The sequence below is a fragment of the Fukomys damarensis genome, unplaced genomic scaffold (assembly GCF_012274545.1).
Source record: "Fukomys damarensis isolate Sample0158 unplaced genomic scaffold, DMR_v1.0_HiC HiC_scaffold_1, whole genome shotgun sequence".
NCBI classification, from domain to species: Eukaryota; Metazoa; Chordata; class Mammalia; order Rodentia; family Bathyergidae; genus Fukomys; species Fukomys damarensis.
In genome coordinates, this window is record NW_022900913.1 from 34,157,741 (window position 1) to 34,183,178 (window position 25,438).

Genomic DNA, 25,438 nt, shown 5'->3' on the forward strand with positions numbered 1-25,438 from the left:
AAAAAAAAAAAAAAAAAAAAAAAAAAAAAAAAAAAAGTGATCAAGGAGACATTCTTTTGCCAGGTGGGTCTTAACACTGAATAGCTGGATTATAATATTAAGTGTGTATTACCATGAGACAATGTACAAAAGTACCTTGTAAGTATAAAATGATACCAAAATGAGATCAGTGTAGTATATAAAAATTATCCCACCAAGAAAAATATGTAGCACATTATTACTTTTCATTGCATAGCTTGTTTCTTTAGCCCAAATACTTAATATTTATTGGGCATTTATAGGACACTACATGATAGTTGTAATACTAAGTACTGCACCTGTATCATGTTATTTAGTCCTCAGAGTAACTCTCAGAGATAGATGCTCATCTTGTCTCCACTTTATAGGTGAGGAAACCAAAAATTAAAGAAATTTGCCTGAGGTTGCAAAGACAAAATTTGTGGGACCTGGATGTGAACTGGAGTCAGTTTGTCCCAAAATCTATGCTTTCAGTCATGATTTCAGATCGAGGGTAGTGTTCTTTTTTTCTTCGAGGTCAGAATCTTCTTACATAGAAACATACAGCTAATCTAGTTCTCTTTAACTTACAAGTTTTTCCTAATATGTAGTTGCCAAAGAAAATTTGGAAAGGGAAAGTTGAAAGGAGGCGTGCTTTCAGCAGCTTCCAAAAGTATTTGTTAGTATTTTCTTGTCTTTTTTTTCTTTCTTGTTTTTTTAAAATCTCACCTGATCTGCGGTATTTGTTATGAAGAGGCTGGGTAGCATCACCCACAGACAGCCTACTTGGGTTAGACTTCAGGTTCTGCTGTTAACTAGATGAATGACCAGTCTCTTCATCTGTCTGTGTCTCAGTTTGCTAACCTGTAACATAAGGGTAATAATTTTGCCTATCCATAGGCTTATTGTGAAGGTTGAAGGAGTCAGTATATATACAACACTCATGTTATTTACATGGCAAGTACTGTATACACGTTAGCTGTTATTCTTCGACAAAGCTGAATTGCTAATTTATGATAAAATATATATACTTAAGAGCTTCATTTTATATAATTATGTTTATTTATTTTTTAAGTTATAAGGCTGTTGTCCTAGCAGCAAATCACTTTGGACGATTTTTTACTGGTCAGATTACAGCTGCTGGGAAAGTTCCTCCAGCTAAGGTAGGTACAACTTTTGTCTTCATCATATGAATTAGTTAAAAGCAAAAATATGTATTATTTTAAAATAATTATTTATAAGTTTTTTGTGTTAACTTCACACTGATTGATGACTTTTGAGACATGTGCAAAATTTATGAAGGAACCTCAAAACTGATCATTTAAGATTGCTTCAAAAGGGCTGGGGATTTAGCTTAGTGGTTCTGTGCCTGCCTTAAAAGTGCAAGGTCCTGAGTTCAATCTCTGGTACCAAAAAAAAAAAAAAAAAAAAAAAGATTGCTTGAAAAAAGTAATCTTTGACTTTTATGGATGTTCTGGTCTTCTTTCCTGTTACTGACTTGGATTCTCAAAGGAATTTTGGATAATTTGGTCTATATGGTGTGTTTACTGCTAATTTTTAAAAAGATTCAAGATTGTTTCACAATTATTGCAACATTTTAGTTCATAGAAAAGACTTATTTGATTTTGTCCCTCTGTCGATTTTTGGTCAAAAGGACAGAAAATCAGAGATGGTATAGACGGTATTTAGCAGAGGGGAAGGTTGCTGATTCTTTAATACAGATTGAGACCAAAGGAATTAATGATGAGAGGTAGGGATAGGTAGGCAAAAGAATAGGAGATTTTAGTGTGGTCTTTCAATACTAAGAATGCTACATTACAATATGAACCCCAAGGCTAGATATAGGGAGAAGGACTTTAGACTTGTTTTTGTTTTAGGTGCAAGGGATTGAACTTGGATTCTTGGCACTTACACGTGCTGAGCACACTCTTTACCAATGAACTATACCCTCACCCAAGGACAGGATTTTCAGTGTTGCCAGCAGGGTTTAGGTTATCTTGTGCTTTTCTGCTCTTAAGTACTTCCTTAAATAAACCCAGAGTTCTCATGTAAATGAGACCACAATCTTAAATGAAATAAATCAGATACAAAAGTTTAAATATTGCATTCTCTTACTGAGAAACCCAAAGTATAAATAAACAGCATAGATATTAAGAAGTAGGAAGAACTTTTTTAAATGAGAAGGGAAACAAAAAGTGGGGGAGGGAGGAGGGAAGGAATGGAAAGTGATTTAAAGAAAAAAAAAGAATTGAAGGAAGAAATGGAAATAGAGCTTTTGTAAATGGGGAGGAGAAGAAGGGTTGGAGAGAGGGGAGGGAAAAGGGACAAAAGAAAAGAATTAAGAAGTGTTTTGTACATGTACAAATCTCCCATGATCAGTGTAATCATTATGTACTGTAAACATGTACTAATGAAAATAAATTTAAAAAATGAAAAAGAAAAGAAAAGAAAACAAACAACTACTTAATTAAGCAGAGAAGTCTAGTTATTTATTGCTTTGAAAAAAATGACCAGGTGGAAAAAAATCATCAAGCAGAGGCCCACACTTGGTAAGGAAGTATGTGGAAACAACATAGGTAATATATACAATGATTACATTTCAACTTCTTTTTTTAGGATCATAAGCAAAAATCTGGCATTCAAGGTGGCCAGAAGCTTACAATCACTCAATACTTTGATGCACAAATCCAGTACTCAGTTTTAAATAGACTCTTTCTAGAAATGTGTGAAAGTTGAGAGGACATGTGTAAATATAAGGGATTAAAAAGTGAAATAAAAGATAGGCTTATAGGAAGGAGAGTCTTAGACTTTAAAGGGTATTAAGTGACTACCTTTACTAGAATTTCATTTGCAGTTTGAGAGATTTTGGTTCTGTGTCAGAAATAGCATTTTGAAATTAAAGAATTAAGACCCCAGTTAGGCTCATCAAGATAGATTTTTAGTTTGGCTTTTTTTTTTTTTTTAAATAGAAGGTGTTTTTACTTGTCTAGAATGAACTAAAATCACTCAGTTAAAAGCTTGTGCTATGCCAGAGAATTTTCTAGGAGCTGGGGACATGCCTGACAAACAACAACATTCCTACAACACCAAACTTACCTCCTAGTGGGGTTGCAGTGAGGACACAAATAAGAAACCAGATAAATATGTGGGATGATTTTAGGTACAAAAGAAATGAGCTGGATATTATGATAGTAATAAGAACATGTCAACTACTTAAATTAGGGGCTGGGGAAGGCTCCTTTGACATTTGAGCTGAGATTTGAAGGATGAGAAGAAAGAAATCAGGGACTTAGGATTCTAGGCAAAGAACACATAGAAAGGCTCTGAGATGAGAAAGAACTTAGTGTGTACTAGGATAGGAGAGAGGACCACTGGCCTTGGAGTGTGGTAAACAAGGTAGAGAGTGATCTGAGATGATGTGGGAAAGAAGGTCTGGATTATCTGAGGCCTCTCTTATAGGTCATGTTATTCAATGAACATTCTTTTTCAGGTGAGGGAAATGCCCCATTCCAGATTTAAAAAAAAATCTTCTGGCTGCTCAGAAGGACATACAGTAGGAAAGACCTGTTAGGAACTCGTTGTATTTGGCAACAGAATGTGATGGCAACAGAGATATTGAGCAGAGGGACTGGGAAATCTCTAGGGCTCAAGACCAGCAGGGCTTGTTGGTGGACTGGAAGTGGGAAATGTGCAAAGATAATGCAAAGCGACTTCTTCATTATGGCACAAAGAATTGGGCACAGATAGTGTCCTTTCCTGATGAGGAAGCTGGGAGCATGATTGGGTTATATCAGCCTACGTACATCAAGAACCTTTCTATAGGTAGCTCCTTTCTCTTGCCCTCTCTCTCCCTCTGTGACTTCTTGAATATATGTCTACCGTGTGCCAGTGAGCAGTAAGGGCTTTACTTAGATTTCATCATTTAATAACATTTTAGAAGGCATTTGCACTGCTGTATTGCAGATGCTAAGTGATTTGCTCAAGGTCTCTCAGAACTAATTAGTTACAGTGTCATAATTTTCACCCAACCTTCCTGACTCTTAGTTTCTGTTTTTTTTCTTCACCCTATGCTCAGAGAATAAATTTTTATTATAGCATTGCATTGCTTTGTGTGTAATTCTACCTTTTATATTCTGAAATCTCTGCTCTTTCTTTTTTGTTAATTAAAAAAGGTTTATCGTGACAGATAATACTGGTTGAATTTATCATGTATGGCATGATCTTTTGAAGTATATACATAGGCTGTGAAGTGGTTGGATCCAGCTGATTAACACATGTGTTACCTCCCATGGTTGTCATTTTCATATGAGAGCACTAAGCATCCACTTTCTTTACGTTTTTCAAGAATACAATATGTTGCCATTAATTACAGTTATCTTGCTGTACAAGCGATCTATTGAAACTTATCCCTATTAATTGTAATCATGCATTCTTGTTTCTTGAGTCAGGATAACTTGGCCCAGTCCAAAGATTTTTAACATATTTTATTTCTCTCCATTATGTTTTTTTAAGGCAGAGGTATAACTTTTGTTTAGAACAGGATTGGTATGTTGGGAGTCCAGAGCCTGCTTGTTCCCTCTGCCTGCCCCCACCCGTCTCTGTTCCTTTTCTGTGGACTTTCCCTCTGCCCTGAACAAACTACCATCATCAAGGTCAAGTGACATGATCTCCGAGACACTGCCTAAGAGTCACTGGGGCAGATGGACTAGCTAGACTTCTTAGCAAGGCGGAAGGAGATGTGGGCATGATTGTGGGTGGGAGTTTATAAACTTTGTAGTTCTTGTGGGTGGCATTTTTTTCTACAGGAACAAAGAGTTGTATTCAGTTGACTGTATATGGGATGTAGAGCTGAACTGTTTCCTGGAAGGCTGGCAGACTAGAGACATTATTCTCACTTATTTCTGAGGAGGTGGGGGAGATTCTGGTTTTTGAGGAATTCTTTGATTCTCTTGACTCTGATCCTTCCATGCTTAGGGAGATTAGATACATTGCTTCAGACTTCAGGTACAGTTCATTCAAAATGTTTCAGGATTATGTGGTTGAACAGCGGTTCTGTTCAGAATCATTTGAGTTCAAATAGGAGTTGGTGTAGATGTTTCTCCAAAGTTTCAATTATCTATGAAATGTGTTTTGGTATTTTATGAACACAGAAAAACCTTAGAATTTGAGAGTGGAGAGGTAGTTAGAAAGTCATCTAGAAATTTTAGTAGTCAGAGCTTTTGTACAATGAGAAAGAACCTGCTACTCTGTAACCTGTGTAACTGATTGTGCTTGTATAATAGATTTTACACTGAGATGCTGACTGTCAGGCTCTTTTTGTGAAGGTTGTTGTCCATTGCCAGCAGGTATTCCTTTGATAAATCTTTAAAATCTGGTGGTTCACCTATAGAATAGTCTGTCCACTCAGTCCATGTGTGGAGAGCTGGTCATCACCACTATCATCAGCCACACTGTTCATGGAATCCTAACTGCACCGGGTACTGGTAGTTGCTGTTGATTTGTTATAATCAGTTCATAGTGAACTTTAAATAAAACAGAACTTTTTTTTCTTCTTTCTCAGATTCTGATAATTGGTGGTGGTGTTGCTGGGCTTGCTTCTGCAGGTGCAGCAAAGTCCATGGGTGCAATTGTTCGAGGATTTGATACAAGGTAAGCCCTTGACTATAGACTAATGTTGTGTCAGCTATAACTGTGATAAAATACCTGAGAAAATCGACCTAAAGGGGAAAGGGTTTAACCTGATTTACGGTTTCAGTCCATGGTCAGCTGACTTCATTGTTTTTAGCCCTGTGGCGTAGCAGAAACAGCCTGATGAAGAGGCACTGTAAGGCATAGCTGCTCACCTAATGGCAGCTAGGAAGGAGACAGAAAGACAGAAAGAGAGAGGAAGGATAGAGTTTGAGGTAGAGGCATCATCTAGTATTCAAGGGCACACACTAAACGAGTGACTTCCTCCAGCTAGGCCTCACTTCCTAAGTGTCCACGACTTCCCAGTAGCTCATTAAATAAATGAATCCTAGTTCCCTCGATCCTAGCATTGCACCATAAATCAATTCTCAGTGTCACACACACTAGATCCAGCCCCCTCTGAAAAAGCTCCACCTATGACCACATAAGGCTTTGGGGGGACATCTAAACACAAGCTATAACACTCTGTCCCTGGCCTCCTAAAGACTCATGCATGTCCCTTTATGCAAAAGGCATTTAGTCCATCTCCAAGAGTTGCCAAAGTCCTAACACTTTCATCACTGCTGAAAAGTCCCAAGTCCAGATCTTCTCTGAGATTTAAGGCAAACTCTTGGCTACAAGCCCCTGTACAAATGAAAAGAAAGTTAAACACTTCCAACATTCAGTGGCACAAGATAGACATTTCTATTCCAAAAGTTACAAATGGGAATAGCAAGGAACAAAACTAATGCAAGAGCAAAATCCAGCAGGGCAAACTTTAAATCCCACAGTTCCACTTCAAGCATGCCCATAATCTGGCAAGTAGTGAACTCCAAAGGGCTTGGGTGGCTCTGCCCTTATGGCACTGCCAGTGGTTGTAGCTCCCATGTTTTTTTTCTGGGGCCAGTGCTGCTCTCTCCTTGCAGTTTTCCCCAGATGGCTTCTCCAAACTTCTGGGGTTTCCACTTCATCTTTGACTTCTCACTCACAGCTTCACACGTTGCCCTTTCAGAGACTGCACTTGCTTGGCCACCCATACTTTCTTTTGAAATCTGGGTAGAGGACTTCCTGACCCCACAATTTTTGCATTGTGCTTGCACCTAAAATCAGTGCCACGTGGATGATGCCTAAGTCCACTGCCAGGTGGAGCTTCCTTTTCTCTTGGCGGTAGGGGTTGTGCCTATGAACCAAATCTCGAGGAACAACTTCTTTGGGCTGCTACCATTCTAGAACATGGTGCTCTGGGGCTCTCTTCTCAAAGCAAAGTCTTTTACTTTTGCAACTCTGAGGCTGGAATACTGTTGGTACTTATGATGTCCTCAGGCCACCTTTTCTTTTGTTTTTTGAAATACTAGGCTTTTTTGTACTAGTCTTTTCAGCGACCAGTATCTCCTCTGTTCCATCTTTGCAGGCTGGACCTTTCTTTCTGGCCAGATTCAAAACATTTTAAATCATTCTGCTGGGCTCTTTGGTCTTGATTCTTAACATAAATCTAGCTAAAAGCCCCCAACAGTAACCATGCCACCACCTCAACATTAGACTGCCTTGAAATTTTTTCTGCCAGATTAATTAATTAGTGTGCCGTCCTTAATCTCAGTCTCAAGCAAAGTTTCTGGATCCAAAGCAAAATGCACACACATTTTCTGTGGAGACATAACACACATCATCTGGAGTCAGACAGCCAATGCAGTCCTTCTAACCAGCAGAAACCTCCTAAGCCTGGTCTTTACTAGTTTTCTGGTTTTCTGAGCTCTAACCAGAATCTCCCTTTAGTATAGACTAAGGCGTTAACAGCTCTACTTTTTCAGTTGACATCTCTAAACCTTTCCTAACTCTTCTCCTTCCCATAGCCAGCTGCAAAGGCTCCTAAACCACATGGTCAGGTACAGTCAAAGCAATGACCCCTTTTCTCTGGTACCAAGTTTTGTCTTAGTTACTTTTCTCATTGCTGAGACAAAACACCGGACACCTACAATGTAAGAGAGGAAAGGTTAATTTTCGTCAGTTTGTTGAGATTTTAGTCTATAATTGGTTGGCTCCAAGTCAAGGTGGCATTGCAGAGGAGAAACAGTTCATGGTGGGCAGAAGGTAGCAATGCAACAAAGGAAGACCACAGCATTTTTTATTCTTTATATCTTATATAGGTTACTTAGGATGGGTAGCGTTTACATCTTTAATCCTAATGCCTTTGATCCTAGTATTGCACCATGAGTCAATTCCAGTGTCACACACTCTCGATCCAGCTACCTCTGAAAAAGCCCCACCTATGACTGAATGAGGCTTTGAGGGGACATCTAAACACAAGCTGTGACAGTGATCAAGCCTTCCAAACACATGAGCCTTTGGGGCTCATGACATTTCAGATCCAAATTGTAATGGACATTAAGCTGAAAGTGACATGTTTTAAATGGGGCCTAATACATTTTCTTTAGGATTCATAAATTCTAATATCTCACTGAAACTGCTTTGTAAACTCTTCATTCTATGTTTCTATTTTGTAAAAGTAAATCATAGTGAAAAATGTGTAGAGGAAAAAAATGGATGAGCACAGCCTCAGTGCAGCAAAAAATTAGCAAAAGCATTACGAACTAACAACTTGTAGTTCTATCTTTGGGTAAATTGGCAAGGGACTAGCATTCAGTGGGACTAGCACTAGTTATCTCTTTGCTGAGTTTCTGATATGTTGTTTTACTAGTACTTCAGAATGCTTCTAAACACTATTCAGGACATGAAAAAAGCTGTTTTCAGTATAAAGAAACAGAGTAGCACAGGAAACATCTTAGTGAATGGACTGCCCTTCATTGAATGGACAGAAGGAAATAGAATTGACTGGGCCACAGTCTCCAAATACTTTCACCAAGTGCAACAACAAATATATTATTATTGCATTATTGTTTCAACAATGCTGATTTTGAATTTAAAGGGAGTTGAATATCTTTTATAATTTTAGAGTCCCTAGGACTCTAAATTATATTAATTATATTAATTTATATTAATTTTGTATTTCTCTAAAGCAGATATATAAACATTTTCTTAGATTGTCTTTAAGAGGAGTTTTCAAAAAAGTTCTTCATTGCTGAAAACAGTAGGTTCTTGATTTTATTAAGTGCTGTTCTCATTTAGCTGATCCAGTACTTTTTTGAGTCCAAAACATGTAGTTATTTATTATCAATGAGGGCAATAGAGGAATACTATCACTGTCAATCCTAATCTTTTGCTGCTGAGGATTGAATCTGGGACTTCCTACATGCTAATCACATGCTCTACCACTGAGCTACAATCCTCTGTTTCCACTTTTAAATATTGAGTGTTTTAGAAAGATTCAAAGTTGGGACAAATGTAACTTTTCAGAGTGAAGAATGTCTTCAATCCCAGCAGTATGGTAAGCTGAGGCAGAAGGACTGCAAATTTAAGCCCAGCCTGGCCAAGTTAGTGAGACCTGTTTCCAAAAAAAAAAAAGGGGGTGTGTGGCTCAGGGCTCAGACCCTGGGTTTGTGTATGTGTGCGGGGAGTGGGTAGGGAGGCACTACGTTGTTTCTGTTATTTCTTTGCTATCCTCAGCTTTGACTTCCTCCTGAAGCTAATTCCTACTGGGGCAGTCGGAGCTACCAGAAGTCTTGTTGAAGCCAGAAAGAGAGAGAGAAAACCAGGACATGATGGTTGTTAGGGATTTATTGGCTCCGACCAGTTTCCCCACCTTCACTGATGACAAGAATGATCTGCTAGGGCCGGGAATTTAGCTTAGTGGTTCAGCTGCCTGCCTTGCAAGCGCAAGGACCCGAGTTCCATTCCTGGTACAAAAAAAAAAAAAAAAAAGATCCGTTGGGCCAGGGATTCAGCTCACTGGTGCTGTGCCTGCCTTGCAAGTGCAAGTTCCTCAGTTAAAATCCCCAGTACTGCCCCCCCCACCCCAAGAATGATCTGCTGCTCTTGCTAAAGATGTAGTTTCTGCTTTTGGCCTTGACGTTGGAGAGATCATAATTCAGTGGCTTTGAGAAGGGTGGTGGGAGCAAGTACCTTGAGTTTGTTGTCTTTAGGGAGTTTTGGAATTTATTGCTATGGAATGGATTTCACCACAGAGATGAAATCTTTGTTCGCTTTGATTTTCTAATCAGGATACAGTGGTTGGTTAACATTTATTTAAACTGAATTTCTTTTACCTACCTTATATTGGTTTTTCACATTTTAGCATTTACTCAATTTATAGGTTACTTTTTATAAAAACAGTTTAATGAGGAGGGATGGAGGAAAAATAATTAAAATTTCTCTCTCTCTCTCTCTTTTTCGATGGAACACAGGGCCTTGTGCATGCTGGGCAAATGCTTTATCACTAAACTACATCCCCAGATGATTATTTTAAGTAAAATATTCACTTATATGGGAAAAGGGCCCACTGAGAACACCTGACCCTAATAAGAACAAACTCAGAACATTTACAAATGCAAACCTCAACTTGAGTGATATGAATAATACCGAATCTTAGTGTATGTCAGATACTATATTATTATTAATATATTGGAACCACAAAGAATGTAATTGATTCCTGGGATTGGCAATAGTGAAATTCTTTTTGTAACTTAACTAAAGGAGAGGGTAGAATTCTCTATAATTTTTCTAGAAAAAATATTTCATTAAAGTATTATGTACTTGTAAGGAAACAAAAATTGAAACAGTTTAACCAGAGGCATCAAAAGAAACTCTTGACTTTTGACTATATACAGTTTGCTTTTCTTGAAAACATATATATAAATGAACATTTATATTCATGTACTACGGGTTCAAAATAACTAGATGCCTCTTCATTAATCACCCTAGAGCTGCAGCTTTGGAACAGTTCAAGTCTCTTGGTGCTGAGCCCTTGGAGGTGGACTTGAAGGAATCTGGTGAGGGACAAGGAGGGTATGCAAAAGAGATGTCCAAAGAGTTCATTGAAGCCGAAATGAAGCTCTTTGCCCAACAATGCAAGGAAGTAGACATCCTCATCAGCACAGCACTTATTCCAGGTATGATGCTGAGGTGATATCTTTACAGCACTTTTACCAAGGAATGTTAAAAAAGGTGAAAAAACGTTTAATATTGAAATTTTTAAAAATGAAGATCCGTTTTTTGTTATTAAAGTATGAGAAGGCAAGAAAGCACATGGTACAAATCAGTGCTGTCCCTAGAGACTAACAGTCATTAATGATTCTGTATGTTTTTTTCCAGTGTGTTTTTTATATAACTGGTCATGATCATTCTCTATGTACATTGTTATATTCGGAAGCAGGTTTTTTTTTTTTTTTTTCTGTTTAAATCCTTGATAAGCTGTTAACTTTTTTCTCTATCTTTTTGTTAAGGTACTGTATTCTCATTGTAGAAATTCAAACAATACTGAAAAATATGAACAAAGAAAAAGTACAGATCAGAAGTTCTACTGGCAATGATCATTACTAATATTTAGTCATCATTTTTCCATACACCAGTGTTGGGGGTTATGTGTTTATATATATGTATGTATGGAATTTCCAGTGTATATTTTTCCTAAAGAATTTGACAGTTTGTTCCTTTCTAATTATTTCTTATGGAATAGTAACAAATCATGTGTTCTTTGATAGTAGGAATTACAGTGTCTTAAAGAATATTTTGCCTTCAATGCATGATGTAAAACTAAACATTTATTAATTAGTAAATGATAGTTTGATCTGGCAAGATTTTGGAGTGAAGAGACTCTTACCTTTTATTTCCTTATCTCTTACCCTTTCCTTTCTTTCTGATTTTTAATAATGAATACCATGTGGATTTTAGTGTTTTTTCCTTTATAAAAGACAGTGTGTGAGATAATGAGATAAAGGTTTTACAGTTGTTGTATTTTATCTTACTAAGGAAGTCTCACTTCTAACTGTGAAGAATTAGAAGTTGCTTTGTCATGAGACCATGGAAGAGGAAAAATTCTTTTCTGGTGCCCTCCCTTACTAAAAAATCTGACTAATATAAACCCAAGGACAGTGAATTAATTGGCATCAGATCTGTGAGCCCTGTGGGAATATGTGCTCTCCAATTCTTTCTGCCCTTGGTTAATCCAGGTGATAGAGGAGCTGGTCCCTCCAGATGCCTCTGTACCCCAGAGGTGGCTAGATGAAGCAGTCAGGTGGGACGGTGGTATGGGACTCAGCCCATGGAAGCATCTGTGAATGTAGAGAAGAGGCCTGTGGTTGGCTACTAGAGGTAAATGCAGGTCAGGAACTTCAGACCCAAGATAGAGTATGTGAAATCTGTCAGCCAGGACAGAAGTCATACTCAAGCAGTGGAAGGACAGTATTCAGGATTCTTCCTTTCCTTTTGCGGCAATGGTTCCTGTTTCTCCCTTTATATGGGTGGCTTTGATGAAGGGATGGGGAGACCTGAGCTGTAGCCACCACTGAGAGGCAATTGCTCTCTTTTGAGTTGATGAGAAGTAAGTAGTGGCCAGTAGAGGGTGCTAAAAGATTTTCTCAGGGAGTAAAAGATAAGACCAGGAAGCTAGCTTCAGTCAGCTCATACTCTTAATAAAGAGCTGGAGATAATTTGGACACAGTATACAGATTTATTATTGATTGTAGAGCTAGTAATAAATGATAGAACTCAAGATGTCTTATATAAACATGCAGACTTTTATATCTTATTTTTTATGTGTGTATAGTCGGTGTATTTTAGTAAAAGGTCAAATTGTATGATAGTTTTAAAGTCTAGCTAGATAATTTTTGTTAATGTGTTTCACTAAACCTTTCATGTTTTCTGAAGCTGTGATCTTCACATTAAACTTGCATAGTCCTTCATTTATGCTTATGAGCTTGTTCTAAAAAAGCTGGCTAAAAAGGATTTTTCTCTTACTTCCACTGAAAGCCAAAAAAAAGTGAAAGTGAAAGTCATAATATTTTAAGAAAAATGTGGTTTTTTAAAAGATCTTTCATATTCATGGGGGACTGAAAGCTGAAAGCATGGGCATTTTAAAAAAAGGCAGAAAGTATATAAAAGTACAAATGTCTCTTGGAAAGCAGTGTCCTTGGCATTTTGCCTTTACTGTTTTATGTCCTAAACCTTTGTATGTATCAACTGATGTTGTGACTGCATCCTGAGAGACTCTTAGATATTGTTCTGAAGTTTTTCTTGAGCAAGTTCAAAGAAGACTAAGTCAACTGTCAGAAATTCTCTAAGCTGAGGTACCATGTCCAGGATCCATGGAAGACTGGGCCAAAGACTTAGCATGGATAAAATGTTCAAGGAGGGACATAAGCAAGCAGCAATTTTGTGGAGTAGCCAAGCTTTCATTCTTCCCAAATAAATATCAGTCGGTGGGCTTGAAAAGACAATGACCTTGTACGTACAGTTTCCGTATAGAATTTGTGCAGTTAGAAAATTTTTATGCTGCTTGATATCTAGCCCCCATCCTGGGCTGGGTGATGAATTAGAGGTGACAATTACAATTAATGAAAGTCACTTCAGGACAGGGCAAACTAGGGTCTCATTTTATGTTGCTGTGCAGAAAGACAAAGCTCCCAAGCTTCCTACCCCAAAGGCTCATTCGCTTTTGGGGCTACCATGAAAACGTGAGTCAGCCCTGCTTTCTGGTAATGTTCAGGCTGTGTTCAGAATCTTTTCTGCTAAGACTTTTGAGCCACAAGAGATTTTTTTAGCATCGGTATGGTCTGGAACCCTGGCAGAGAGGCAGAAATATTTAATCAGGAAGAGGCTGAATCAGATTAAAAATCTATTAGGTAAACTGGGGTGAGGAGTCCTGGGATGGAGTGAGGAGGAATTGTGGTGAATTTTCATTGACACTGTCTTGAGAGAAATTTTCACCTAAATTCCATTGAGAATTAAAATAGACTGGATATTTGTCCTAGTATTGAATAATTAAAAATTAAGAGCACTCTGGAGCACATGCTAGATTTTTTGTTTTATTTATGAGTACATGTTTGTAGTAAACAATGTAAACATAATGTTTGTAGTAACACTACGTAAACATAATGTTTACATTCCTTGTGGGGAGTCGGTACATGTACATGATATATCTTAATTCCTTTTTTCTTTTTTTAAAACAGGTTTTATTATTTTTAATTTTATTTATTTATTTATTTTTTTGGTTCTGGGGATTGAACTTTGGTCCTTGCCCTTGCGAGGCAGATGGTGGCACCACTGAGCTAACTCCCTGGCCCCTTAATTATTTTTTTTTCAACCCCTTTCCTTCCTCTCTCATCTGTCTCTTGTTTTTCTTCTTTTTTGGCACATGTTTGCAATTCACAGTGTTTATACTCCTCGTGGAGTTGGTACATGAATTTAACACATCTTCATTCTTTTTTTTATCCCCTTCCTCTCCCTTCCTTTCTTAACTTTTGATCCCTTTCCACTTTCAGAAAGATTTATCTCCTTCCCTTCTATTATCTATCTTTGATCTGCTTTTTATTTATACTTTGGGTTTCTTATATAAGAGAAATCACATGATGCTAGATTTATCCTGGCAAAAACCACATTTTCTTTCTTTTTTTTGGTTTTTTGATTTTTTTTGGCTTTTTGAGTTAGGGTCTCACTGTGTAGTTGAGAATGACCTGGAACTCACTATGTAGCCCAGGCTGGTCTTGAACTCACAGTGATCCTCCTGCCTCAGCTTCCTGAGTACTGGAATTACAGGCATGCGCCACCACTCCTGGACAAAAACCACATTTTCTGCAGAAAATCTTTGCTAACGACTACCTAATTAAAAAACCATGACAGTTATCTGGTCACATTGCTTTCCCTTTCCCCACCTTAATTCTTGCCCTTATTAATTTAATTACTCATAGCTACTGCACTGCCTTAGGTTTTAGTTTAGTATCTTGGGTAACCAGCAACCTTACATGAAAACCTCTTGCTATATCAGGATTGGGTTATAGCACCCAAACCCCACTTCCTGTGACATAAAGGTTGCATTCTGTGGTAAGGCATTTACTACTTGTCTTAATTTAGCTTTTCAGTCTTCCCCACGCCCGGTATCCAAGATACTTCCTTTCTTTTTTTTCTTTTTGGTACCGGGGATTGAACTCAGGTCCTTGCGCTTGATGTGTCAGATGGCAGATTCCCTGGCCCTTGTCCAAGATACTTTCACACCTTCACACATATTTCTCCTTCCCTGGAATGCCATTTTTGCCCTTTGAGACCTTGCTTTACACTTGTACTGCTTTATTCATAGCACCTTATCTTTCCTTCATCTTATGGCAGTGCTCAGCCTCGTATTCCTCAGCTGTTCTGTTACCCTGGGAACACAGCAGAGAGTTAGATTTATTTCTCCCATGGCCAGAAGTGCTTTGGCATAGTGTTTTGTGCACAGTAGTGGCCAAACATGTGGAACTCATGTTTTGGGTACCTTCCTTAGCTCTTGGTTGGTCCTTTGTATCTCTGCAGTGCTGCTAAGAAAGACGGAAATAACACTACTGGTTCACTTTTGAATAGGAATATTGCAGAGGCTAATTTAAGAGTGGAAAGTTAGCTTTCCTAAATTATTCAAAACTAAGACACATTTCCAGTCTGCAATTTGAGGTGGGTAGCTAGTATTCTTGGGAGATTGAATTGGGGAGTAATGAAAGATCTCTTCAGGAATTAAAATGTATCTTGTTAGGAAAGAAGATACTCACTACTTGATTATATAAATAACTTACTCCATGTATACTTGGACCTCTTTTTACATACAATCTAGATTAAAATAGTAGTGCTTTTTGTTTTTCTCTATTCCAGTTAGGGTTTCAGAAGGAACTGTTGATAAATTTCCATGATTGTGGAGAATGTGAAAGATGTTTTCCTCTGATATTCAAGGTTCTTCCATGTATGAGGTCAAATCAGGAGGTTTTGCAGCCTCTTGAAAAATCAACATCGGTTCTCCATCTGATTCTACCTATTTCTGAATTCATTTTTCTTTTTCTTCTGTTTTTTTTAGACAGGTCTTGCTATTGTAGTTCAGGCTGACCTTGAACATACTGTTTAGCCCAGGCTGGCCTTGAACTCACAGCAGTCTTCCTGCCTCGGCCTCCCAATTCCTGGGACTATAGAAATGCACCACCATTCCTGGTGTTATAATCATCTTTCGTGTCTAATAGAATTATAGTTCAGAAGAATAACTTTCTACATTAATTTGCAAACTTTTACTTTTAGACAAGAGAATATCTGATATGATAATAAATTAATGTTCATTTATATAATGCTGCAAAATTATTAATGTTTTGATTACTACCCATAGTTTTTTTTCCAAAGGTAAGGTTTTATTTTTTAGATTTTTTAAAGACTTTTATATAGTATCCATTATGATCTTAGGGTTCAAAACTATAGACTCCAAGTCTGTGATTCCCACTTTTTGAATTATTATTATTACTTACTATCTGATTCATCTACATATATTTTATGACTTATAAGTATCTTCACCTTAAATGTATTTTATGAAATTTGGTAATACGAAGTTTCATTTGTTTTGAGAATTTTGAAGGACAGAGAAAAATGCTTTTATATTGCAACATCAAGAGTTGGTAACCACAGGCTGTCTACACACCTCTCAGTAGCTTTCAACACAGACAGGGAAACTTGTCATCAATAGGGGGATGCCAGAGTTGTGGGAGTTTCCCATTGCCATTTGGAAATCTTGATGTCTTAGGGTGTGATTTGAACATAGCGAATAACTGGGCCAAATTTAATAAATGTGTTAGGAAAATTTATGGCGCACAATTATATTCTGGTTCGTTCTGTTATTTCTCCAAAATGTTGCAAGATTGAGAAGCATTATGTTCTCCTCTTAGGTAGTCCCTGAGTTGAGAAGGATTGGGAAGAGGAGTCTGCCTATGGTGAAGTACTACTGGTCATTACTGCTAACTTACTAGTGCTCTCCACCATATGCTTTTCTGATCTCCTTCCTTCTATTTCCCTATGCAGTGGACCCTTGACTTATGAGTTCACCTCATTTGCAAGGACTGGCTTTAACTCAGGTTGGTCAATTGAAGCTTCAGGCTCCTCTATGTAGCCATTAAAGTCTCTCTCCTGTATACAGGCAGATAGATCTCAGTGTTCTTAGAGAGACATTGGCTTAAGATTTCTCAATTAACCCTACACAGGAAAGGATGTTTGTAATGTTCCTTCCAGAACTCTTTAAGGGTTAAATCTCTGAGACCATTCTCAGTGTTCTTAGAGAGACATTGGCTTAAGATTTCTCAATTAACCCTACACAGGAAAGGATGTTTGTAATGTTCCTTCCAGAACTCTTTAAGGGTTAAATCTATCTGAGACCATCTGGAAGTACAAGTTGCTGGCGTTCAGGTTGTAATTCAAGACTTTGTTCATAAGTTAAAACTAAAGTTCTGGTCATAACCTAAGTTGTTTGTATGTCAGACTGGTTATAACTTGAGGGTTCACTGTACTTTCTTGTGTCTAAATATTAGTTAGGGAAGTTTAGCTCAAAATCCACGATCTTTGTTATAACAGATAAACTCAAAATTATTTAATGGCTCAGACATTACAGAAATATATTTCTTGCTCAGCTAAGTGTGGGTAGGTTCACAGTTGGTGGGCATCTCTACTTCCCACAGTTGTCTGGGGATTCAGATTTTAAGTGTTGGAATCAATATAGTGAGGCTTTGAAGGTCACTTTGTACACTGTCTCCAATTGAGTGTGTGTGTGTAAGGCTGCAGTGGTATCCATCACTCTTGCCTCACACTTCATATACTAAGACTTAATCAGGTGGCCAAAGCTAGGGGTAGTTACCTAGCTGTGTGTCCAGGAATAAGAGACTATTACATTCATTTTTAAAATTGCAATAAGGAAATACCACAGGCATGGTTGCTGAACAACTGTTATTTTCTCATCGTTTTGAGCCAAGAAATTTATGATCAAGCTGTTGGCAGGTTTGATTTCTTTTGAAATTTTCTCTTTTGCTTACAGGGTTTCTTTTGAAATTTTCTCCTTTGCTTACAGATGGCCACTTTCTCAGTGTGTCCACATGTGATCTTTCCTCTGTGTGCTTGCATCCCCAGAGTTCCTTTCCATATCTGATTTCCTCTTCTTTATGGACACCAGTCAGATTGCATTAGAGTGGGCCCTAATGGCCTCAGTTTAACTCAGTTCACCTGTTTAGTTATATTTGGAAGCACTGGAGGTTAGGGCTTCAAGATTTGAATTTTGGAAATAGACAATTCAACCTAAATAAGTGTGGATTTTTTTTTGTGAGCAGCTAAGAGCCTCGTTTTTGTTCCCTAGTTTGTAATTTTATCTATTTACATTTAATCTGATTATTGGAAATCAGAGGAAAATTCTTGGATTTAGAGTCAGTCAGATCAAGTAGATTCAAATTCTGATTCCATTGCTTAATAGTTGACTTGTCTTTCTGAACATCAGAATTCTCATCTCTGAAAGAGAGCTAAAAATGTTTACTTTGCAGAGATATTTTGAGGAACAGATAGAGGAAAAAAAATCCAGTATAGAGTTGAACATGTCTTACTTTTTATCTGAATTTTCTGAAGATGTCTTTTTTTCAAAACTCTTTTGACAGTTAACCTTATTCTAACCTAAGTTGAATGAGATGGAAAGGAAAATAATACTATTTCTATTTTTAAAGTCTTTTAGTTACTTTATATTAAAACAACAAAATCAGAATGTGTAACAAATATTCATTGCTTTGACTTTTAAGGGATTTTGGTAGCTACTGTACACCTGTGCATTACCTCTGTGAGGGGAACAGAAAGAATATTGTTTTCCTTAATGAAGAATGTTTATATTTTATGAAATTACAGTAAAGTCTTGAGTGATTTTGCTTTTTACCTATATAGAATTTTGTAGTTATGAGTGAAAAATTGTTAATGTAACCTTTAAAAATTTTGTAACATTATTTATGAGATAAAAGCTTGTTAAGTTTCTTCTTTAAATACATCTTTAGAGGTTGTTCCAATCTCTAAAATATGCTGTTGACTAAATCATATTTTTCAAGTACAGTATTACATTTAGAATTATCTCAAGGCATTCAATTTGTAAAAGCTAACTATTAGCCAACCTAACTTCCTGTTTGGTTCCTTATACAAATAATTAAATTATGCAGAGAAAATTTCCCTTTAGTTCCAAGGGTAGAATGCACATGCAAGGGTTGAAATCTCTCCATATTCTTGAACATAACTCTTGGTAGCCAGTTTTGTGATATATAATAAAGGTAGAAAGAATGCATGTGAACTTTGGTTCACTGTGAAGCTGGTTAAATCAGACTTAATAGATAATGGATCAGTGGATGAGATCTTCAGCAGTTTCTTTATATAACCTGATTATCATATAGGCAGTAATCTCTTTCTTCACATGTGTGTGTGTGTGTGTGTGTGTGTGTGTGTGTGTGTGTGTATATATATATATAACTTTCATCTTCATCTGTAACATTTTAAAAAGCTTGCTACCCAGTGCTTAACTTCATCTGTGATTTTGAAATTCCAAAAAAGCTTTTGGTGTGTATCTGGATGCCTTTGGCTGCCAGAAACAGGAATTCTAACTTAATCTACCTTAAGAAAGATTTCTTGGGTTATGTTAACAGAAAAAAGTCTGATTTTACCAGTGGAGCAGTGTGTGTGGGTCAGGGACTCTGGATGTGCTGTTTTGGGCTCTCACAGCTCTGCCCCTCTCTTTGTCTTGGCTTCATCCTTAGTGGCATATAGGAGGTGGCAGCAACTTTAGACCTTCAGTTTGTTAACACAACATCTAGAGGATGAGACAGGTTACGTCTGATGACTCCTTCTTTAAGGCAAGGCACTTGCTGTTTGGAGGCTCTTAGCAAGTTTTCCCTTCTTTTTACTATCCTTAGTATTATGAAACCATTTCTGCACCAATCCGTGTAGGCAGGGCAGTATGATGCTCCTCAGCTGATACCTGGATCTCAGGCCTACTGATAAAGAGAGTGAGGTTACCTTCAGGCCAGCCAGATAAACTGCAAGAGTGGTTTCTGTGGTCGTCTCTTCTGGACCTCAAGGACTATATGGAGAAAATGGAAATCAGTGTAGTGACAGAGAGAACTGATGATAGGTAGATACTAATGATGCTTAGTGCACAATTGTGATATTTTAATGAAATTTCATACTATGTGAGTACCAAAGTGCAGGATGTTTTTCTTTACCTACTCAATTTTATATTTAGTCAGTAGATACTACTATATTAAGTTAAAAATTATTCCTGTCTTCCTACCATTTGTTTATGAGAAACCTTTTGGTTTGGGTAAATATATTCTATAATTTATATTACTAATCTGTTTACTAGTATGTAGTCAAATGTATCGTGTTTATATTAAAGCAGAAAGTTTTCCTTGAGCCTCTAATTTGATGCTTTACAGGCCAGGAAGTTAGGAATTTCCTCATGATTACATGTCTTTGAATAATTCCCGTAAATAATACTAAATGCTCTTTGGAATCATTATAAAATTTAGTGGTGAACCGATTTCATTCTGGTGTCTTTTTGTTCTTAATATTTTTAGTGGTTTTGTCTTAATTTGTTTATTTTTTTTTTCTTTTCTCTTTTTGGTGTGATTAAAATTGTCTACAGGGCTCGATTCTTTTCCCAATGAAATAGAATCTGAGAATTTATTGATTTCATATAATCATGGTAGGTCTGATTTATTTACAGAGGTATATCGCAAAAAATTTCAATAAATCTTGGTATTAGTTTAAGCTACATCACTCCTTTTGAATTTAGAGTTGTAGACAAGCCAATCATATGTTCTTTTACTGCATACAGTAAATATTTGAAGTTACTTTTAGAAATTAATATTTTTTTCTTGCAGCTTCTAATTTTAATACTTTAAAATTATATCAACATACATTTATTGAGAATATATATAATATTGTGATACTACAAATTCAGTAACATTTAAAAATGAATTTACAGTCATATATTCATAATAAAAAAACAGTATACTTACATGAGACATTGATAGTCTACAGTCAGTTCATGGTGCACCCAGAGATTCTAGGTAATCTCTTCCAATAATTGATAACCAATTGGGAAACTACAATTAAATATTTGAGATGAGTGCTTTAAATACCAGCTCTTTCAGTAGTAAAACTATTCAGTAACCTTTGGATGCAGCCTCTTTCTGCTAGGATATAAAGCTCTAAATCCATGACCAAAAAATAATTTAAAAAGTTTCTTTCTTGATTTATCCTATACATGACAGGCACTAAATAATTATTAGCTGAGTCAGTGAGTGAATGAATGAATATTTGAGTGATGACTGTGAGTGTTCCATGTCCTACCGTTGTCTTGGCAAAAGTATGGGAATAACTTCTAGATGGGAAATGGGAACTTTACCAGGAAAGCTTAATGTCTGTGACCCACAAAGAAGCAAGAAATATTTCGTGCAGCTGGACAACATATCAAATCTTTCACCCAGTTTGTATTGTGCCAGGAAATACATTTGTTAAATTTTTTCTATGATTGTGACTTTTTTTTCTTGAGAAGTGGTATTAGGAAAAGTAGCACTCTCGGCCTTTTTGTGTATCCTATCTTTTTCAGATAAACGATAAAATTAACAGAAATGAACTTCAAAACGGAAAGGCCTGATTGTGCCTTCAAAAACAAAAAACAAAAAACAAAAAACCCTCTTACTTGTGTTCTTTGTTTAACGCTTCTGCTTTCTTTTTCAGTTGTTTCTTAAAATACCTGATATACTCATTTTGTCTTTTATCCTTATTTCTAGGACCTTCACCAGACTGTCTCACTATATTTGAATGATTTTGCAGTAAAATGGATATATTTTCTTCTATGTTATACATTATAAAAAATCTGGATACATCTTCCTGCCTCCATCTTTGATTATATCTCTCTCCCTTTCTAAGTGTTTCATTGTGCTCTTTGCTAGACTGTCCCAATTGCACAGCTGCATTTGGAGAATTATAATACACACATTTTTCAAATTTAAATCTATTGATTTTTCCTTTACTTTAAATTTAGGAAGTATTCTTTTACCCAGAGACTACAGAGATATTCATCAAATTCTGTTCTCTTTTGTTTTCTTTTCCTATATGGATTGATTCTCTTGGAATCAGTTCTGTTCAAACTAGAGTTTAAAGTTTGGTATTAAGTTTGACACACACTCCCCTGCCTCCAGTACCCAACTAATGGTCTTATAGTTTTTATTCTTTCTATTTTGTGATGTAACATTTATCATGCATTCAGTATTATCATAGCAGGCTATCAGAATAAGATAGTATTTTGAAATTGCTTTCTCAGCCTTTCTCTCTGTTGACCTATTCTTTTGAGGATTTGCTCATTTTGGAACTTTTATTTACTACCCTGCTTCTCTTTTGGCTCTGTTCTTTCCCCTTCTGTTTTAAATTTTTATTTCTGCACTTTCCAGAATTAAAAAAAATTGATCCACATGTAAGTGCTTTCAGGCAGCTGTACTGTTACATTCATCATTGTATTCCCTGGAGTCCTTACTAAGATTTCTTTATTTTAAAATTAGAACATTGCAGAGATAAGGAAAAGTACAGAGAAGAAAATAAATTAGTCTAATCACTCAAATATATCTAATATTTTTAATGCTGCATGACACAATTTACTACAAAGTCTATAATTAGGGAGTATTTTATGTATGTATATATGAAACACTCATGGAGAAAGATATTTTAAACATATGTACTATTTTGTTATATGCTTTTTCATAAAAATTCTATGCCTTTAAATATTCCTGTGACTTAAATGGATTTTTAAACTATTCTAATATTCTATGCAATCTGTATATTAAATAATTAGGTAATATGAAAAAAAATGCTATTGTTTCAAAAGTGATTGAATTTCAGAGCAACAGTATGGGCAGAATGCTTAAATCAACTCTGAGGTGCAAATGTATATTTTTGTTTTCTAAGGTTGTATCAGCTAGTGAATGATTATTTTGTGCCCATTAAATGAGTAAGAGAAGATAAACAGATTGTATATTTCATGATTTCTAGGGAACCTAAATGGTGTTGGCCAGTGGCAACATTATCGTATAGAGACTTGTCTTTAGCTGTAGATGTCTCAGAAGAAAGAAGGCATATGGAATTCTAGGGCAGGAGAAATTAGTTAGATGCCAAATACAATTTGTGAGATTTGGTGGCCTCAAAATTGGTGTAGTCAGATGTCATGTGGGGTGGATCTCAATACAGAAGGATAGTTTTAGGCAAATAAGGTGGCAAGAAAAGCTGCATTGAGTAAGAGTCAGGCCAATAGAGGAGAGGCTTAGGACAAGAGGATGGGTACGGTGATTACAGGACTATCTGGAAAGTGCTACCACAGTACTACCACAATGCCCTGTATTATGGGAAGAGGCCTTCTTGTATGTGGCTTGCATCCTTAAATTTTCAGTGTTGACTAGGGTTTAGTTAAATATTCAAGATGCCTTTGCTAGACACTATGGGGAGGTTAAAGGAAAGGATTTTTTCCAGGGAATTTTGAAAACTGGTGAGACATTCTCAATACCAGGACTTTTTGGGTGTTGTCTTGAGGAAAATTGCATCTTTTTTTTTTTTTAATTGAGTTTATTGGTACATTTAGGGATACAGTACAGTTACATTCATTGTTGGGATCATGTACCTTTACATGGCAAGTCTTGATTCTCATTTTTTCCCCTTACCTCTGCCCTCCCTTCACCCCCTCCTCCCCTCCCCATCTACAAACACTTTATTTTCATCTTTTCATTCTCTCACATTTTTTTCTTTTCCCTTTTTGTTCTTCCCCTACGTATCACACCTTCCCTACACCTTTAGCTCCTTTCCTCCCATTTCTAAATGTCAGTAATCTTATTAGAATCTTATGCATTGTTGCAGAATATTCACACCAGGGAAACTATTTGGTATTTACACATGTGGGACTTATTTATTTCACTTAGGAGTATATCTTCAATATGTATCCATTTTCCTATGAATGAATCTATTCTCTCGCTCTTTATGGCTGAGTAATATTCCATTTTATAGAAAAACCACAACTTCTTTATCCAGTTTCCAACGGATGGGCAAATAGGTTGTTTCCAAGATTTAGCTATTACAAACTGTGCCGCTATAAACATGGGTGCACATACTTCTCTGTGATATGATTCTTTTAGTTCTCTTGGAAAGATACCCAACAGAGGGATGGCTGGGTCAAATGGAACCTCCAGTCCAAGCTCTTTGAGGTATCTCCATATTGATTTCCATAGTGGTTGCACTAGTCTGCACTCCCACCAACAATGGAGGAGGGTTCCTTTCTCCCCACAACCCCGCCAACATTTGTTATTGTGTGATTTCTTGATAGCAGCCATTCTTTGTGGGGTGAGGTGGAATCTCAGTGTTGTTTTCATCTGCATCTCTCGAATGACCAGTGATGTGGAACATTTTTTCATATATTTTCTTGCTGCTTTTACTTCTTTGTATGAGAAATGTCTGTTCATTTCGGATGCCCATTTTTGGATCGGGTCTTTATATTTGGGGGGACTGATTGTTTTGAGTTCTTTATATATCCTTGATAATAGTCCTTTGTCTGAGGTACAGCTGGTAAAAATTTTTTCCCACATTGTAGATTGTCTCTTAGTTCTGCTAATGGTTTCTTTTATTCTTGCTCTTTGAATGGAGATTTGGAAGAGAACATAAGAGGTTATAAAAAATGTGGCAGCTAGCGCACAGTGGATGGAATAGAAAGTCCAGTGAGGTCAAAACAAGGCACATTTGAAAGAGAGCTTCAATTCAGGAAAGAAGGCCTTCAGTAATGGAGATTTAGGATTTGGACTTAATTTTGGAAGTGTGAAATTGGTAACAAAGAAAAGAAGTACCACATAAACATCACACTTGTGTCACTGCATTTTTAAAAACGTGTATTACAAACAAATGATGTTTTTTTTTTCTGGTGTGAATCATCTGTATACCAGTTAACTGGATTGAAAACATGTTTATAATGCAATTTTATTTTTAATTGATTTACATTTATAAAATTGATATTTTTTTATTAAAAGCTGGTAAACACAGAATTGAAAACTTTCAAAAAAAGGATGTGAAGATAATAAGGCTATTTATTATCTTCTTTTGCCCTACTAATCTCCCAAGCCTTTTTCTTTTGGTTTAGGTATTTGCATTGTTTTATGAAATACGAGTTCTGATAAACTGACAGTGTGAGCCCCTGTAGAAGATTTTGATGTGTGTTAGCTTGAAAAACCACTAGTTTAGGGGCTTTTATACTTTATGTAAGAATTAGTGTACTTCTTAAAAGGACACTGTGAGTTAAAAACGTGAAATACTGCACGAAGAGAATGTGTTCCACGAAGAGGGGCCATTGCTCTTTGTCATCCTTGACCTTCCAAGCACCAGGTCAAGATAGAGCTTGAACTACCACAGATAAAGATCAGTATCTGTTGAAGGGAATGCAGGTGTGTGATGATTCCTTACATTTTAGAGTTGTGGTATTCCTCTGTTTTGATTTCATGGCATTTTCCTGTCTCCCCTAGAAGTTATTCTTGTTAAATTAAGATGTAACATGAGTTCTGATCAGTACAACGAATATTTAAAGATTATGATGATAAGAGACACATTGCCATGAATCCTATTCAGAATAATCCCCCTGACTTCGAGCATACTTCTTGCATCATTCTTGCCACTTTCTGAAGCAGTTCTGAAAGTTCTATTGTGAGAATCTTTAGTCTTACTGTCGTGGCAGCCTCAGTGTCCTGAATCATTTCAGAACTTTTACCTTTCATAGACATTTTGACTTTGGGGAAGAGCCAGAAGGCATGTAGTGCCTGGTCTAGCGGAAAAGGTGGATGAGGACACACCATAG

The 25,438-nt window shown here is 36.7% G+C and overlaps 1 protein-coding gene across 1 annotated transcript in view; it reads left to right on the forward strand.

Moving 5' to 3' along the window:
- Window positions 1-25,438, forward strand: part of Nnt (nicotinamide nucleotide transhydrogenase) — a 112,434-nt gene that overhangs the window by 15,272 nt on the left and 71,724 nt on the right. The window contains exons 5-7 of the mRNA XM_010629907.3: window positions 1,073-1,160; window positions 5,558-5,646; window positions 10,480-10,667. Of these exons, the coding sequence (XP_010628209.1) occupies window positions 1,073-1,160; window positions 5,558-5,646; window positions 10,480-10,667 (365 nt within the window). The remainder of the gene's footprint in view (window positions 1-1,072; window positions 1,161-5,557; window positions 5,647-10,479; window positions 10,668-25,438) is intronic.